Source organism: Mobula birostris, chromosome 2, assembly GCF_030028105.1.
Source record: "Mobula birostris isolate sMobBir1 chromosome 2, sMobBir1.hap1, whole genome shotgun sequence".
NCBI classification, from domain to species: Eukaryota; Metazoa; Chordata; class Chondrichthyes; order Myliobatiformes; family Myliobatidae; genus Mobula; species Mobula birostris.
In genome coordinates this window covers 166192615-166209488 of record NC_092371.1, presented here as the reverse complement: position 1 = coordinate 166209488, position 16874 = coordinate 166192615, and the positions used below count along the sequence as shown (strand labels likewise).

The window sequence follows — 16874 nt, the reverse complement described above, 5'->3', positions numbered from 1 at the left end:
ACAGCGTGTTCGGAAATGGAAAGTTCCCTGTGCTTTAGTACTTTTTAATGAGCATCCTTCTGAATGTGCACAAAAGCTAAATATGTTAAATAAAATATATGCAATTCCAGAGCTAATTACTCTTCTTTGAGAAGTGAAAAGTCAATGAGTAAAACTGCTGGAGGAACCCAGCAGGTCAGGTAGCATTAAATATTTGGGGTCAAGATCCTCAGATAAAGGGTCTCTCTCAATGTGTAATGCTAATTGTCCATTTCCATACATAGTTGATGCCTGACCCTCAGAGTTCCTGCAGTGTATTTTGTGCTGCTCCAGATTCTAGCAACTTCAGTCTCTTGTGTCTCTGTGTCTCTTAGCAGTCTTAACTGGTAAGATACTAACATGAGTGTGAAGTTCCTTTATTATACAGATTTTCATTTTTGGTAGTTTGATATTTATTGAGTGGGAAATACTGGTGTATTGTTCTTAGGCCCCTGCTACTGTGGAAAATGATGTGTTTGGCTAGAAGTAGACTTCCCTTTGCTATTTCATGGAACATACTGTATGTGATTTCTGCTATCTATCTTGTAACGTAACAGCCGAGATTGATCATCAGTGGGTTATCAATACATGTGTCGTCCTCTCCTCGTGCCATTTTTATCACCATTTCAATCACAATCTTAAAAATTAATTCAGTTAGAAATATTATGTTGCATTGCTCAGGTCAAAGTACTTGTTTTTTTTTCTGCCTTATGATTGAATCCTTGATGTACAATATTACTTCTGAAATCACCCCATCTAAGCTGTATTGCTCTTTAAAATGAAGGTTTTTGAATGCCCCACTGAACATAATAGCTGTCTGATGTACAATTCAGGAGAAAGATTACTTCAATGAGTCTATTACCTATCTCTTGTTAGTTGAGAAAGAGCAATTGAACATGGTTTTTATTCCCTCAGCTAAAGTGAAATAAGATTAAGCTGAGTCAGTGCTTCGGTAGAGGGTGATATATACCTACTGCGATAAAACCCATTAGAACTTGTTTTTTGGATTCATAATGAGCAGCAGAGTTCCTGTTCCAACATTGGTTTAGTCTATGGGGAAGAAAAGATCTTTCCTCTAAATTTCGTTTTGAATTTAATTATTTTCATCCTCGTAAAATCAGTTTGTTTTAAGGGAAATTTTATTGATGCCAGGCTAACCCTGTATGGCTTGGTTATTTGCACTAAGTGCCAAAGATTATAACGGTGAAGCACGGTAAAAATAATATTGATGTTTACAATTTTCTTTAAAAATGTTTACCTTGTGTTTCTAAAATATAGTTGGGGAAAATAAATTGCAATGAAGAATTTAAATATTATTATTAATAACTTTTCTATTTGGCCATTCAGCTTCATCTACATGCCAAATAAATAAAGTCATTAGTCATCCTACACTTCCTGTCACTATAACAGCCCATGAGGACAGATACATAAAATTCTTTGACAATAACACAGGTAGGAAACTATTTATTCTTTAAGTTTGTGTTGTTGCTATGGCTTGAATTTCCTGTGCTAATGATTTTATGAACAATGGGGAGGCTTCAGTTCTCCCCAGCATCACCAAGTTCTGCTTTTTAAAAAGTGCTTTGCATTATGCTCTTCAGCACTTTTCTTCACATGGAGTTGCTGATCCTGATGGTGTCATTATAGCAATGGGTTTAGGCATGTCTGGCAAAAAAAGGGTTTTGGTTATTTCTTCTTTGATGAAAACTCATATGCTATTGGAATTTCAAAGCTTTCATAGTATGAAAAATAGTTCAAGAGGTTTAGCCTCATCACAAGCCACTTGGTCTCTCTCATGAAGCCAGAAGAATTAATGAAGAGGTGAAAGCAGTTCTGTTCACTCTTCAGAAGTGGTAACATTGTCTAGGCAAACGGACATCTCCAGATTCAATCACTTGATGGCTGTACAGATGCTTTTGCTGTGCCTTTGAGTACTTATTTTTTTGCTAACTGCCTGAGTAACTTTTAAACTCTTTGGAATAGGTGGGTAGGGTCCTGTTCTGGCATTGCATGTAAACACTGGCATCTGTAGTAGTGCATAGCAGGTAGTTATTACACTTGCATGTCAGCCTAGATTAGTGTTTGAATCCCTAAGAATGTCAGAATATATTAGGATATAGGGAATTGGGGCTAAGGTGGATATTCTCACTTTACATCTGATACTTGTACAGTCTTAATGACCAGAAGACTCTCTTCTACCCTGTCCTACCATTCGTTTCATTCTAATACTTCAACAATTTGTATTTCCAGGAAAAATTCTTCATTCAATGGTAGCTCATTTGGATGCTGTCACAAGTTTGGCTGTGGATCCAAATGGCTTGTATCTGATGTCTGGCAGTAAGTAACTACTTAAATTAGTTTGGTACCTTAGTAATTAAATGTATTTACCTATTAACCCTTGGAGCTGAGAGCTATAGGAATAATGTTTAACACAACTGACACAATTCCAATATCTATACAATGATAAACAGACATCTAAACCTATAGCTCTTGAAAATAGAGTCAAGGCTGTTCACTGTTTTCATCCTCTTTTTGTTGTGAATGTAAGTCCTTCAACAGCATCATATGCCTTAGACATTCTGCCCTGGATGCTCTTGAAAGAACTGCAGTAGTTCTTTTCTGAGCACTGATCTTTTTTGAACAATGCAATAACTGACATGGTGCAGCCTTTATCCCTGTTGGGGTACTGGATGCCTTGCTGTCTTAAAAGGGGGAGTTAGATTGTAAAATTTGAACACCATTAGGCTAGTTGCCTTGTATTGAGGCGCAGCAGTCCTGGATGTCAATTGATGCTTGTGCAAATGTCCTCTTTTGAGTCAGTGCAGATTAAGCTTCTGACAGCTCTGTGCACACATCTCCCTTTTGAGGATTTAAATTACTTGATGTAGAAGAGTGGTTGATGGAGGGAATGAGATTCAGCCTCTTAGCAGCCGTATTCTGAGAATGTGTAAGCCTACCAAGTGGCTTGGACTTAGAGCATGATATGGGGCGCACAGTAACATAGCAATTAACTTAACACTTTACAGCACCAGTGATCTGCGGTCGAAGTTCAATTTCCACCACTGTCTGAAAGGAGTTTGTACATTCTCCCCGTGACTGTTTGTTTCCTCCAAGTGCTCCAGTTTCTCTCCTGCATTCCAAAGGTGTACAGGTTAGGGTTTAGTAAGCTATGGGAATGCTATGTTGACGCTAGAGCCATGGCGGTACTTGCGGGATACCCCCAGTACATCCTAGGACTGTGGTTGTTGATGCAAACAATGCTTTTCACTGTATGCTTCAATACATATGACAAAGCTAATGTTCTAAATCATCTTCTAGTGTGGCTGATACATTCAGGCCTTTATACTTTTCATTTCTTGTTAACTTGTTTCAGAGAATGGTTCAACACAGGATAGTTATTCACCAAGTGCCTGATGAATATTGTTATTTACTAATCAACAATGTTTTTCTCCTCTTTAAAAGGTCATGACTCTTCAATACGTTTATGGAGCCTTGAGACAAAGACCTGCATCCAGGAATTTACTGCACATCGTAAGAAGTTTGATGAGTCTATCCATGATGTGGCATTCCATCCTTCCAAATGTTATATCGCTAGTGCTGGGGCAGATGCACTGGCCAAAGTATTTGTATGATAGTGTTCTGTATTCTACTTCAGACCCTCTATTTTCAATTAGTGTCTATGACACTGCCAGACATTGGGTTAACATTTGCTGCCCAGCACGCCGCAGTACTTAGGTTGTGGAGATCACAATTCTGAAACAGCCGTGCTTAGGTCCAAGGGATTTATTGTTTATGTCTTTCCTTAAGTTAATTTCTGTTATCCTGGAGCTGCCTTGTTTATCCGGGCAGGCCTGGGTAAAGCTGGCTTTGGGTATATTTCCCCACTCTTGGAGGATTTGGCACACAGTACTTAGACGAAAGGTGAAGTTCGTTCTCTGTGCTGGGTAGCTGGAAGGAGTGCCTATAGAGTGGAGTGGCAAGCTGCGGCAATTCAATGCTCAAAGGAGCTGTAAAAGTCCAACAGTCGAGTATTTTCAAAGATAAGATGCCAAACATTTGTTAAACAATAAGGGATAAAAACCTCTTAAACAATTGTACAATAAAACTGAATGTTTACATATGGGAAACAATATCTGTAGTTGATTAATGTTCTAGCTGCCTGACTGTATTAGACGTGCCAGCAGCCGTGTGGTCAGTGAACTCATTTCTCCTTAAAGAACTGTTCATGAAACTTTGAGGTATATTTGAATCATCAGTAAATTTAATGGCGTACAGCAACACTTCATCTGGAGTTGTGAATAATTATACATTTAAGGCATTTGTTTAGCACTTAGATAAACACTGACATTTTTAACTACAGTTACAAAAAGGTATACTTTTTAAGCACAGTAGTAGATTTGTGTCTTAAATGGGACTTTAACATTGGATATTTGAATGTCTAATCCTTTTACTAAAAGTACATTTTAAATTTAATGGCCTGGAGAAGACAGATTGTAAACACAGCAATGGAATGTTAATAGTGATTTTACTCTTGGGATTTCTTTTGTAATTAATAAACCTTGGCATTAACACTTCATTAAACTGGTATATGAGCCTCGGGTTGATGGTATGAGACTAGAATGTAGCACAGCGCTGTTTTAAGAGATCTTGCTAATTTGGTTTTCAAGTGACACGCCATCGTTTTTATCAGCATGATCTTGAGCCCAACCAAATACTGCTGGACATGAGGATAAGGTAATTTTACAGCAGTGATTCTTTGTGCTGGAGGACAAAAATGGCATTAAATTAAACTATTTCCTTTTTTAAAAATGTTTCAATATTCAGAATGTTTGACTTCAGCCAACTTCAAATAGAGAATCCTGCTATAAAGTTAGCTTGCTAAGATTTCCCATTTCTTGGTCAAGTAGCAAGCTAATTTGGAAGAGAAACATTTTAAAAATGCATTTATGGGCATATTAAGTATTTCAAAATGGACCATCCTTAAGACTGACAGTGGTATGTATTTGGAAGGACCATCAATGCAGTGACTGTGTCTGTGTGTTGGCCACATTTGCTACTTCTACCTGCGTTTTTTTTAAAGTAATCATGTTTTGATCAAACTGCATTGGAGAGGCTTCTAAGCATCATGATTATTTGATACCTTCTAAAAAGATTTTTTTCTTGTAAAAAGGCAGTTGTTATTCTGTGATGTATTCATCTCTTTTTTTCTGAAATGGAAAGCGATAGATTTTATTGGTAATAAAATTCTGATATTTCAGAAACTGATGCATTTATAGTGTATAAATTTAGCCAAGTCATCTGATCTTTTAGACATTGACATGACAGTTCTCTGTCAGTGATCCCACGAAATTCCAAAAAAAATCCATCACAGGGACTCAGTATTCAAGGAGATGGATTTTTGTGTTGTGTTCATTGATAATGTGTCCTCTCAAACTTCCATGCTCATTTGGTTATCCGGGAGTGCAGTTGTTCATAGTAAAGGACTGGTGAGGTTTTTCAGCTAAACACATAGGCTCTTCATTCCTTCAGTCTAATTAATCCCCTTTGTTAGTTACTTGATTGCGTTCCCGTTGTTAGAAATGTGGACTTGCACTTTTATTTTGGTTGCCCTAAAAATGTGTTTCACCATTCCTTCATTTATATAAATTATCTATCTCCCTGTATCAACAATCCACTGATGAAATTGAATGTCCAGAAATAATTTCTGTATTGTTTATGCACAAGATGGAAGTTGCATAATTTGCTTCTCCCAACCCTCCCCCACTCCCACACCAGTTCCATATATACATATTTATATGCCTCCTCGTACGTGGGTCCAATTCTTCATTGGTAGGGGAAGAGCTTTCTCACCTTAAGGAAAATCTCTACTCAACTAGAAGTATTTTCCACTACAAGGTATTTTTCATGAACAAACTGTCAGCCTCTACAATGTTGTCATCCTGTCCGTAATAAAGCTATTTTATCATTTGGCACGTTGTATTTGGTTTGTTTTCCATGTCAGTGTATAAGTTTGTCCCATCTGATGCATTGTGACGTGTAAGAATTGCCTATGTAGGTAATTGTCCAGCACAGTTTAGATTCAACCACCTTGAAGGACTGGATAGCAGAGAGGAATGAGGACATTGTTAGATTTATGAGTCACAGTTGCGTCAGAACATACCATGAAGTGCACCATTTGCACTTACAACGATATGCTAGGGGCAGCATACGAGTGTCACCACGCTTCTAACCCCAACATAGCATACCCACAAATGTTCAGCAGAACAACACAGCCAACATATAACAAGACAGACAAAATAACAAAACCACTTTCAAACCGCCCCCCCACCCATTCAGGAACTGCAGTCCTTTTTCTAAGGACCTGCCAACCAGTTGTCGTCCTTGGGGATCACAGGTCTTTGTTCTCAGCACCTGCTGACCTGACTTCCATCCTCTGGGATTGCTGGAGCCCAATATCTGCACTGGCCACTGGACTTGTGCTTCAAAACTTAGAACCAATCCTCCAGAAGCTACGATTTCAGTTCCTTGACAAAGTAGCCTTTAACCTGCGGACATCAGTTCTTTCCCAGTAGTTCATACCAAAGGGATGCAGTTGACTCCTAGCTCAGCCAGATTTATAGCCTTGAAGCGGTATTCCTGCATTTACAAGTACTTGTGAAAGTTGCCTTTAATTCAGTGTCTGCCATGGTTCAGGAAGGAGCAACAACTTGTGGTGCTCACTGGAATTATTGTTATATTACAAATGTTTGGAAAGCAATTTTTGACCTAATGGGAAAATATCTGCCTGGGTGCTTTGAATTTAAAAGAAATTACTCCCAGAGTAACACACACAAAATGCTGGAGGAACTCAGCAGGTGAGGCAGCATCTATGAAATGGAATAATGAGTCAATGTTTCAGGCGAAGGCTCTTCATCAGAACTGGGAAGGAGCTACAATAAGAAGATGGGGGGGAGGAGTGGAGGGTGATGGGTGAAATCAGGTGGGGGGTTGGTAGATGGATGGGTGATGTGAAATGAAGTGAGAACCTGGGAGGTGATGGGTGAAAAAGGGCTGAAGGAGGAATCTGATAAAAGAGGACAGTGGACTATGGGAGAATGAGAAGGAGGAGGGGCAGCAGAGGGAGGTGACCGGGGGGGGGGGGGGGGGTGCAAATTACCATAAGTTAGAAATTGATGCTGTTGATTTACTTCCAAGAGTTTTTTGTGGAGGTAAGGATGGAAAAGATTTACTGTCCTTTCCACACTGCTTCCCCTTGCCCCAACTGCCCAAATCAGCAGTCATCATTTGAAAAACCATTTTAGAATGGAACAAGCAGATAGATTGGGATACGCAGGTAGGCAGAAGAAATTAACAGACTTTGGAAAAGGATTACTTTGGATACGAGCAATTCAATCCTTCCTATCGGTTTGCTTTCTGCAGAGCAACCATGGAATAGGCACTGTTAACTTTTGCCTCTAAGCAGATGCCTATGAAATTGTGGAGTTGTGAAGCAATAGTGAAATAAAAAGATGGTATGGGTAGTCATCTCTATACCACTGTGTATCAGACAGCTGAAGGAAGAAATGGGTGTGCAACTCCTCTTTTTTGGGTTACTCTGCTAATGTCTGCTGATAGGGTTTTTTTTTAAAAAGGCATTCAAACTGCCAGAAACAAAACAAGGGGCGATAAGATTGAGATTTGCACAGCAGTTTTCATAGTTTGGGAATATTCTCTTTTTATATATTAATTAGATTCAGGATCTGGGTGACCGATTGCCAAGCCAACGTGTCCTTGAGCTCGATTGGACTACTCGGTCTGACTCAAGGTCCTCGCACAGTGCTGCTGGGGTGGCAGTTACACAATTTAGACCCTGCAAGGATGAAAGACGGGTAACATATTTCCAGGTCAGGATGGTGTGCAACTTATAGATGTTTACATACAGCTGCTGCCCTCATTCTCAATATATGATGTTGTTGTTGGAGAAGACATTTTGTAGATGGTACACCTTGCAGCCACTTTGATAGGAGTTTGCGTTCAGGGTGACGGGTGGAGAGTCAGTTAATGGGCTGCTTTGCCCCAACTGGTGTGAAGCCACTTGAGACTTGTTTAACCTGGTAAATAGAAAATATTACGTCATACTCCTGGCTAGTGTTTTGTAGATAGTGGAGAAGTTTGGGGATTACAGGTGGTGAACCATTCACTTCAGGGTATTCAATCAATGACCTGTATGGTGGCATTGATTGATTTGTGCCAGCAATTGATCGATTGGTGTTTAATTCCTGCTGCTATCAGTAATGGGTTTGCATATGCTCCCCATGACTGTTGGTTTCCTCTGGGTGCTACTATTTCTTCACATATTTCAAAGGCCTACAAGTTAGGGTTAGAGTTTTTACACAGAGAGTGGTGGGTGCCTGTTCTGTGCTACCCTGGGTGGTGGTAGAGGCAGATACCTTAGGGATTTTAAGTGACATTTAGATGGGCACAGGAATGTGAGGGGAATTATGGGCCAAAGGACCTATTCCTGTGCTGTACTGTTTCTATGTTCTAGTACCAAAATGGGTCCCTTGGTGTCCGTGCCAAACACCAAGCATTCATCTGCACTGATCCCAATTTTCCCTCTCACCTTTCCATAAACAACTGCTCCTGATTTTCTAGCTGACACTGGAAGCAATTTAATATAGCCAATTAATTAACCTATCACTCAGCACATGAATGGAAAGCAGTCACAGGGAGAATGTGCAAATTCTGCACCCATAGCACTGGAGGTCAAGGTTGAACCTGGGTTACTGGAGCTGTGAACATCCCATCACCACTCCACTGAGTCAAAGTGTAATGTGGGGAAAAAAGTAGCAGCAATCTCCAATTTAAAGAAAGTTATGAGAAGAGGGTGATTACTAACCAGGACATGAGCTTTCCTTCAATAAAACCACTGGACTTTTCACTTCCACCACAGTGTGATTGGATGTCAAAGTATCATCGAAACGTTGACAGTGACTCTTCAGTTGTATACATTAAGTGTGCGGAGATCTCTGGGTCAATGCCTCAGTGTCTGGTTACACTGGGATTCCATCTTGATATTCCCAACATAATGTGGAATGTCAGCACATGGATTTTCTTAAAACTTACTTTGCCCATCTTAGATGCCATTTGAGGATGTTGTGGGTGTGAATTCCGTCGTTTGTCTTCCACTGCACCCCCTTCCACATGCCAGAGCAACCTGGCAGAAGAGAATTCTGAGAGCTTTGATACCCTAAATGTAACATGAGATTCTGCAGATGCTAGAAATCCAGAGTAGCACACACAGAATGCTGGCAGAACTCAGCGGATCAGGCAGCATCTATAGAGAGAAATAAAGAGCCAACATTTCAGGCCAAGACCCATGAAGTCTTGGTCCGAAATGCCAAATTATTCCCTTCCATTGATGCTGCCTGACCTGCTGAATTCCTCCAGTATTTTGTGTGTAATACCTTTCCTGTACTTGGTTATTCCTTAAGGAGAAGGGAAAATCTCTGGGTCATTTTGGTTCTTTCCCCCACTGCTGGACTTCATAAGTTGTTGCAGCTGACTCACCCAGACTCAGGTGCCTGTAATGGGAAATGAATACCCCACTCCTCCCATTCCCCGGGGGATCCAGGAGAGGGAAGTGGGCCATCCAGTGCTCCCTCACTGCCACAGCTGGGCCTCCAGAATGGAGGATCTTCACAGATTTTGGGATCGTGGCCACCAAATCTGAAGGATGGTTTCCACTAGTAACATCAAGTGAAGCCACAAGTACCCTCCTGCCCACATGTGGATGTGCCTCACATGGTTGTACTTCAGAAGATCATCCTGTTCTGCAGCTACATGCCTTTAGAAAGATTGGTGTCAGCAAGAAAACTTGGAAGACATGTAACGAAGTCTACTCCATAGGCTGGACAATTTGAAGCTTGCCTTTTTTTAAAATGGTAAGTGTAGCTGAGCAGCTGGAGTCTGGCAGCCCTCGACAAGGTTTGCTTAGTTGCGTGGCTGTGAGTTGAATTCCTGGCAAATATTGTGCACGATCTGGGGCACAAATTGATACAGGCTGTTGAAATCGTCAACAAAGAAAGAGTGGTCCTTGTCGGGGTCGCTGGCAATGTATTCCAGCTCATCCATCGCAGCCCAGGCAATCCCGACTGCATACGCGATCACACCTGCACGAGGAAGATTAGTAAGACATCTTCACTCATCCTACAGAACAGATATTCAGATAAAGTGGCACAAAGTGCCCTCTCTCACCCAGCCCTCTATTCTGTTCTCTTTCACATGTTCCCACAGATACTCAGGTTTTATCCCACATTCCAAATCCGTACAGGTTGGATTGCAAGGATTTCCCCCGGATGCTCCGGTTTCCTCCCAAATTCAAAAGGACACGCATCTTGGTAAGTTAATTGACCAGTGCATGTATAGACAGTGAAGAATATATAGAGGCCGCTGTGATCGATGAAAAGGTGGGGAGAATAAAATATCTCGGAGTATGATTAGTGGAAGGGGAAGTCAAGGTTGGTACAGACTCGAAGAGCTGCATCTCTCCATGACGACACCATGGATGCTGGAATCTACAGCAACAAGCAATCTGCTGCAGAAATTCAGGCTCAAGCAGTGTCTGTTGGGGGAAAAGGAGGGGACTGACTCGATGCAGTGCTTCCCCCCAAAACATCAACAAATTCTTTCTCTCGCACTGACTTTTGGAAATAGATGACGAATATCTTTCAAAAATAGAAAGGATCATTATCAGGAAGAATCTGTAAAGACGTATGTGATGATAAGAGACAAGGATAGTGGACAGCCTGCCAGACTTTTTTTTACCAAATGGCTCATAGGTGGGGGTATAATTTTAAGGTGATTGGAGGTAAGTATAGGAGGGGATATCAGAGGTAATCATTTTTTTTACAGAGAATGCTGAGTGCATGGAATGCATGCATGGTAGAGACGGATACATTAGGGATCTCAAACAGGAAAGTCTGCAGATGCTGGAAATCCAAGTAACACACACAAAATGCTGGAGGAACTCAGCAGGCCAGGCAGCATCTATGGAAAGGAGTACAATGTTTTGTGCCAAGCCTTCATCAGGACTGAAGAAAAAATGTGTGTTGCAGTAGGGATCTTTAAGGTTTTATTTTACTCAGAGAATTGTAAGTGCATGGAGCACGCTGCCGGGGTGGTGGTAGGGTCAGATGCATTATACAGACATTCAAGAGACTCTTAGATAGGTACATGGATGGAAGAAAAATGGGGGTGTATGTGTTAGATTGATCTTGGAACAGGTTAAAGGTCAAAGGGCCTGTACTGTGTGGTACTGTTGAATGTTAAGACATTTCTCTGCCAGAGACTATGAGATATAGGAGCAGAATTAGTCCTATTAATACTTTAAATATACCCAATGACTTGCTGTCCACAGCTCCCTGTGGCAATGAATTCCACAGATTCGTTACCCCCTGGCAAAAGAAACTCCTCCTTATCTCTGTTCTAAATAGACATTCCCCATTGAGACAGTGCCCTCCAGTTCTAGCCTCGCCCACTATAGGAAACGTTCTCTCCACATCCACTCTATCTAGGTCTTTCAATATTCAATAGGGTTCAATGAGATTCCTACCCCCTACCCCCATTCTTCTGAACTCCAGCAAGTACAGGCCCAAAGCCATCGAAAGCGCCTCATAAGTTAACCCTTTCATTTCCAGAATAATTTTTGTGGAACTGCTCTGGACCCTCTCCAGTGCCAACACATCCTTTCTTAGATCAAGGGTCCAAAACTGCTCACAATACTCCAAGTGTGGTCTGACCAATTTTTTTTTTTTTTACAAAACCTAGGCATTACATCCTTGCCTTTACATTCTAGTTCTCTTGAAATGAAGGCTAACATTGCATTTGTCTTCATTATCAGCAACTCCATTTACAAGTTAAACTTCAGGGGATCTTGTATGAGGACTCCCAAAGTCCCTTTGCACCTCAGATATTTGAAGTTTCTCCCCGTTTAGAAAATAGTCTACGCCTTTATTCCTTCTACCAAAGTTCATGACCACACATCTCCCTACGCTATATTCCATCTGCCACTTCTTCGCACATTCTCTCAATCTAATGCAGACTCCCTGCTTCCTCAATGCTACCTGCAGCTCCACCTATCTTTGTATCATCCGCAAACTTGGCCACAAAGCCATCAATTCCATCATCCAAATCACTGATATATAACATGAAAAGAAGCAGTCCCAACACCAACCCCTGTGTAACACCACTAGTCACTGGTAGTCAACCAGAAAAGGCCCTTTATTCACACTCTTTACTTTCTGCCAGTCAGCTAATCCTCCATCTAGGCTAGTATCTTTCCTGTAATACCATGGGCTCTTATGTTGTTAAGCAGCTTCGTGTGGCATCTTGTTAAAGGCCTTTTGAAACTCCAAGTAAACAACATCCACTGACTCTCCTTTGTCTATCCTACTTGTTATTTTCTCAAAGAATTCCAAAAAATTTGTCAGGCAAGATTTCTCTTTATGAAAGCCATGCTTACTTTGGCCTATTTTATCAAGAACCTTCAAGTATCCCAAAATCTCAACCTTAGTAATGGATTCCAACATCTTCCAAAACACTGAAGTCAGACTAACTAGCCTATAATTTCCTTTCTTCTGCCTCCCTCCCTTCTTGAAGAGTGGAGTGACATTTGCAATTTTCCAGTCCTTGGGAACCATTCCAGAATCTAGTAGTTCTTGAAAGATTGTTACTAATGCCCCCATAATCTCTTCAGCCACCCTTTCAGAACCCTGGAGTCCATCAGGTCCAGGTGACCTACCTACCTTCAGACTTTTCTGTCCCACGACACTCTTGCACTTCTGACGTACTGCTAGTGTCTTCCACAGTGAAGACTGAATCAACATACTTTTAAAATTTGTCTTCCGTTTCTTTCTTCAATGCAATCTCTGCAGCATCACTTTCCAGCAGTCCAATATATGAACATACTTTTGGTATTCTCTGATATTAATGGCTAGCTTATATTCATATTTCATCTTTCTTTATGACTTTTTAGTTGCATTGTTGGTTTTTAAAAGCTTCCCAATCCTCTAATTTCCCACTAATTTTTGCTATATTGTATGCCCTCGCTTTTGCTTTTATGCGGTATTTGACTTCCCTTGTCAGCCACAGCTGCCTTACCTTCTTCATACTTCTGAATTGCCCCCAGAAACTCCAGCTGTTGTCCTACTGTCATCCCTGCTAGTGTCCCCTTCCAATCAACCTTGGCCAGGTCACCTCTCATGCCTTTGTAATTCTCTTTACTGCAATGTAATATTGACACATCTGCCTTTATCTTCTCCCTCTCAAACTGCAGACTGAATTCTATCATATTATGATCACTGCCTCCCAAGGGTTCCTTTACCTTCAGCTCCCTAATCAAATCTGATTCATTACTCATAATCCAGAATTGCTTTTCCCCAGCCAGAGGACTATGTTCATTGAAATCCCCCTTCCAGTGACTTACCATTCCCGTGGGCAGTAAGTGCAGGGGTCCGAACATCGTCGTACGATCGACCATCAGTGATGACAATCATCAGTTTTCTTTTGTTGGGTTTGGACTTGCTGAAGAGATGTTTGGAAGCGAAGGTGATGGCTGCCCCTGTGCTTGTGCCACCGCTCCAGTACCTGATGTTCCTGACGGCGCCCACCACTGAATCCCTGGTGTTGTGCTCCCCAAAACCGAACTCCAGCCGCTGCTCGTACGTATACTGCACCACGCCCACCCGAGTGGCCGTTTCAGAGATCTCGAACTCCTGGCTGATGTTGGCCACAAACTCCAGCACGGTGCGGAAGTTGCCGGTGCCCACGCTGCTCGAGCCGTCCACCACGAAGCCCATGTCGGCAGAGTTGAGGCAGGTTTTGCTGCAGGCCAGCCGCTCAGTGTCACACACCCGCCCGACCAGCGGAACTACCACCCGCTGCAACTGGAACCAGCTGGGCACGTGGATGGAGAAGTACCCATTGGTCCTGCAAACGGACTACGTGGGGGAGAATTGCAAGGGAGGGGGAAGAAGAGAACAGGTTAGAGAGTGCCAGCCAGCACCACTCTCCCCACAATGGAACAGCATTTGTGGGAGCAGTAATTGTGTCATCCGGCTTATCGTGGAATTGATATTGGTTTATTGTTGTCATGTGTACTAAGATACACTGAAGAGACCATCTTATGTACTGTTCATACAGATCAAATCATAACTGTGCTTTGAGATAGTACAAGGTAAAAGAACGATACAGAATAAAATATAAAAATGCAGTGTGCATAAGCGATAAAACGCAAGATCATAATGGGGTGAATTGTGAAGTCAAGAGTCCATCTTATTGTACGAGAGGTCCGTTCGAGAGTCTGATAAGATAGGTCAAGGTAACAGTGCAGGGTGAAGTATAGCAGCTACAGAGAAAGGAGATGAGTTTGCCTGGATTAGAGCGTCTCTTGGGCAAGCTAGGGCTTTGCCCTTTGGACCAAGGAGTGTGAGTGCAGGCTTCATAGAGGTATACAAGATCATAAGATGCACAGACAGAGTGGCCAGCCAGCACCTTTTTCCCAGGGCAGCAACGGCTAAAACGAGAGGGCAGAATTTAAAAGTGATTGGAGGTAAGTATGGGGGAATATCAGAGGTAAGGTTTTTTTCTTACAGAGATTGGTGAGTGCATGGAACGCATGCCGGGATAGTGGTAGAGACAGATACATTAGGGATCTTTGAGAGACTCTTAGACAGATAATAAGATCAAGGAGCAGATTTAGGCCATTCAGCTCATTGAATCTGCCGTGTCATTCCAACATGACTGATTTATTATCCCTCTTGACCATATTCTCCTGTTTTCTCCCCCGATTACCCCTAATTAATCAAGAACCTATCAACCTCTGCCTTAAATATACTCAATAGCTTGGCCTCCACAGATGGCTGTGACAATGAATTCCACAGATTCACTACCCTCTGGCTAAAGAAATTTTTCCTCATCTCTGTTCTAGATGTGATCCAAGACTCCCCCACTATAGGAAACAACCTTTCCACATCCACTCTATCCAGACCTTTGTCTATCATGCCTGTTACTTCCTCAAATAATTTCAACAGATCTGTCAGGCAAGATTTGCCCTTAAAGAAACCCTGCTCACTTTGCCTATTTTGTCATGTGCCTCCAAGTATCCCAAAACCTCATTTTTAATAATGGATTGCACCATCTTCCCAATCACAGAAGTCAGGGTAACTGGTCTATAATTTCCTCCCCCCTTTCTTAAAGAGTGGAATGACATTTGCAATTTTTCAATTCTCATGAACCATTCCAGAATCTAGTGGTTCTTGAAAGATCATTACAAATGCCTCCACAATCTCTTCAGCCACCTCTTTCAGAACCCTGGGATGTAGTTCATCTGGTCCAGATGTCTAATCTACCTTCAGACCTTTCAGCTTCCCAAGCACCTTCTCCTTAGTAACAGCAACTACGCTCACTTCTGCCCCCAGACACTCTTGCATCTCTGGCATACTCCAGTGTCTTCCAAAGTGAAGACGGACACAAAATACTTATTAAGTTTGTCTCGCCAGCATCATATTCCAGTGGTCTGATATCCACTCTTCTATTTCTTGTATCTGAAAAAAACTTTTTGTATCATCTTTTATATTATTGGCTAGCTTACCTTCAAATTTCATCTTTTCTCTCTTTATGGCTCTTTTAGTTGCCTTCTATTGGTTCTCTAACTTCCCACTAATGTTTACGCTATTACATGCCCTCTCTTTTGCTTTTATGTTGGCTTTGACTTCCCTTGTCAGCCTTAGTTGCCTCATCCTCCCTTTAGAATATCTCATCATCTTTGGGATGTATCTTTCCTGTGTCTTCCGAATTTCCTCCAGAAACACCAGCCATTGCTGTTCTACCATCTTCCCTGCTAGTGTCCCCTTCCAATCAACTTTGGCCAGCTCTCTCTCTCATGCCTCTGTAATTCCCATTGCCCCACTGTAATACTGATATATCCAATTTTAGCTCTTTAAAATGCAAGGTGAATTCTATCATATTATGATCACTGTCTCCTAAGGGTTTCTTTACCTTAAGCTTCCTAATCAAATCTGGGTCTTTACATAATACTCAATCTAGAATTGCGATTCCTCTGGTGGGCTCAACCACAAGCTACTCTAAAAGTCATCTCACAGGCATTCCTCAAATTCCCTCTCTTGGATTCCAGCACCAACTATATTTTCCCAATCTACCTACATATTGAAATCCCACATACTTATCGCAACATTGCCCTTTTTGTTCATGCCTCTTCTATCTCACATTGTAATTTGTAGCCTGCATCCTGGCTACCGTTCAGATGCCTGTAGATAACTCCCAATAAGTCTTTTTACCCTTGCAGTTCCTTAACTCTACACACAAGGATCCTACATCACCTCTTTCTAAAGATTTGATTTCACTTTTTAACAACAGAGCCTCCCCATCCCTCTGCCAACCTGCCTGTCCTTTCAATACAATGTGTATCCTTAGATGTTAAGCTCTCAACTATGATCTTCTTTTAGTTACAAGTCGGAGATGCCCACAACAACATACCCGTCAATCTCTAACTGCACAACAAAACCATCTATCTTATTCTATATACTGCTTGCATTCACATATAACACCTTCAGCTCTGTACTCATCACCCTTTTTGATTTTATCCCCGTGTTACACTTTAACCCATCCCATTGACTGTAATTTTGCTTTATCGTATGCCTGTCCTTTCCAACAGTCTCACTACAGTACACACTGCATATACTTGTATACCAACTGCCCCATCCTCAGCCCCCATCACTCAGCTTCCCACCCACTGCCAAACTAGTTTAAGCCCTCCCCAACAGCTCTAAAAAACCTGCCAGCAAGGATATGGGCCC

The 16874-nt window shown here is 41.7% G+C and overlaps 2 protein-coding genes across 8 annotated transcripts in view; one reads left to right on the top strand and one right to left on the bottom strand.

Moving 5' to 3' along the window:
• The window catches only part of strn (striatin, calmodulin binding protein), a 97406-nt gene extending 91419 nt beyond the window's left edge, over positions 1 to 5987 (top strand). For both annotated transcript variants that reach the window (XM_072251005.1, XM_072251002.1), the window contains 3 exons: positions 1366 to 1470; positions 2269 to 2355; positions 3481 to 5987. In XM_072251005.1, coding sequence (XP_072107106.1) covers positions 1366 to 1470; positions 2269 to 2355; positions 3481 to 3650 — 362 coding nt within the window. In that variant the 3' untranslated portion in view covers positions 3651 to 5987. The remainder of the gene's footprint in view (positions 1 to 1365; positions 1471 to 2268; positions 2356 to 3480) is intronic.
• A 3460-nt stretch (positions 5988 to 9447) lies between these two features.
• Positions 9448 to 16874, bottom strand: part of vit (vitrin) — a 44659-nt gene continuing 37232 nt past the window's right edge. For 5 of the 6 annotated variants that reach the window (XM_072250968.1, XM_072250978.1, XM_072250986.1 and 2 more), the window contains 2 exons: positions 13484 to 13997; positions 9893 to 10169 (listed from right to left, as the gene is read on the bottom strand). In XM_072250968.1, the coding sequence (XP_072107069.1) occupies positions 9991 to 10169; positions 13484 to 13997 (693 nt within the window). In that variant the 3' untranslated portion in view covers positions 9893 to 9990. Of the gene's footprint in view, positions 10170 to 13483; positions 13998 to 16874 lie in introns of all 6 variants that reach the window. The other variant, XM_072250976.1, reaches the window with a different exon arrangement.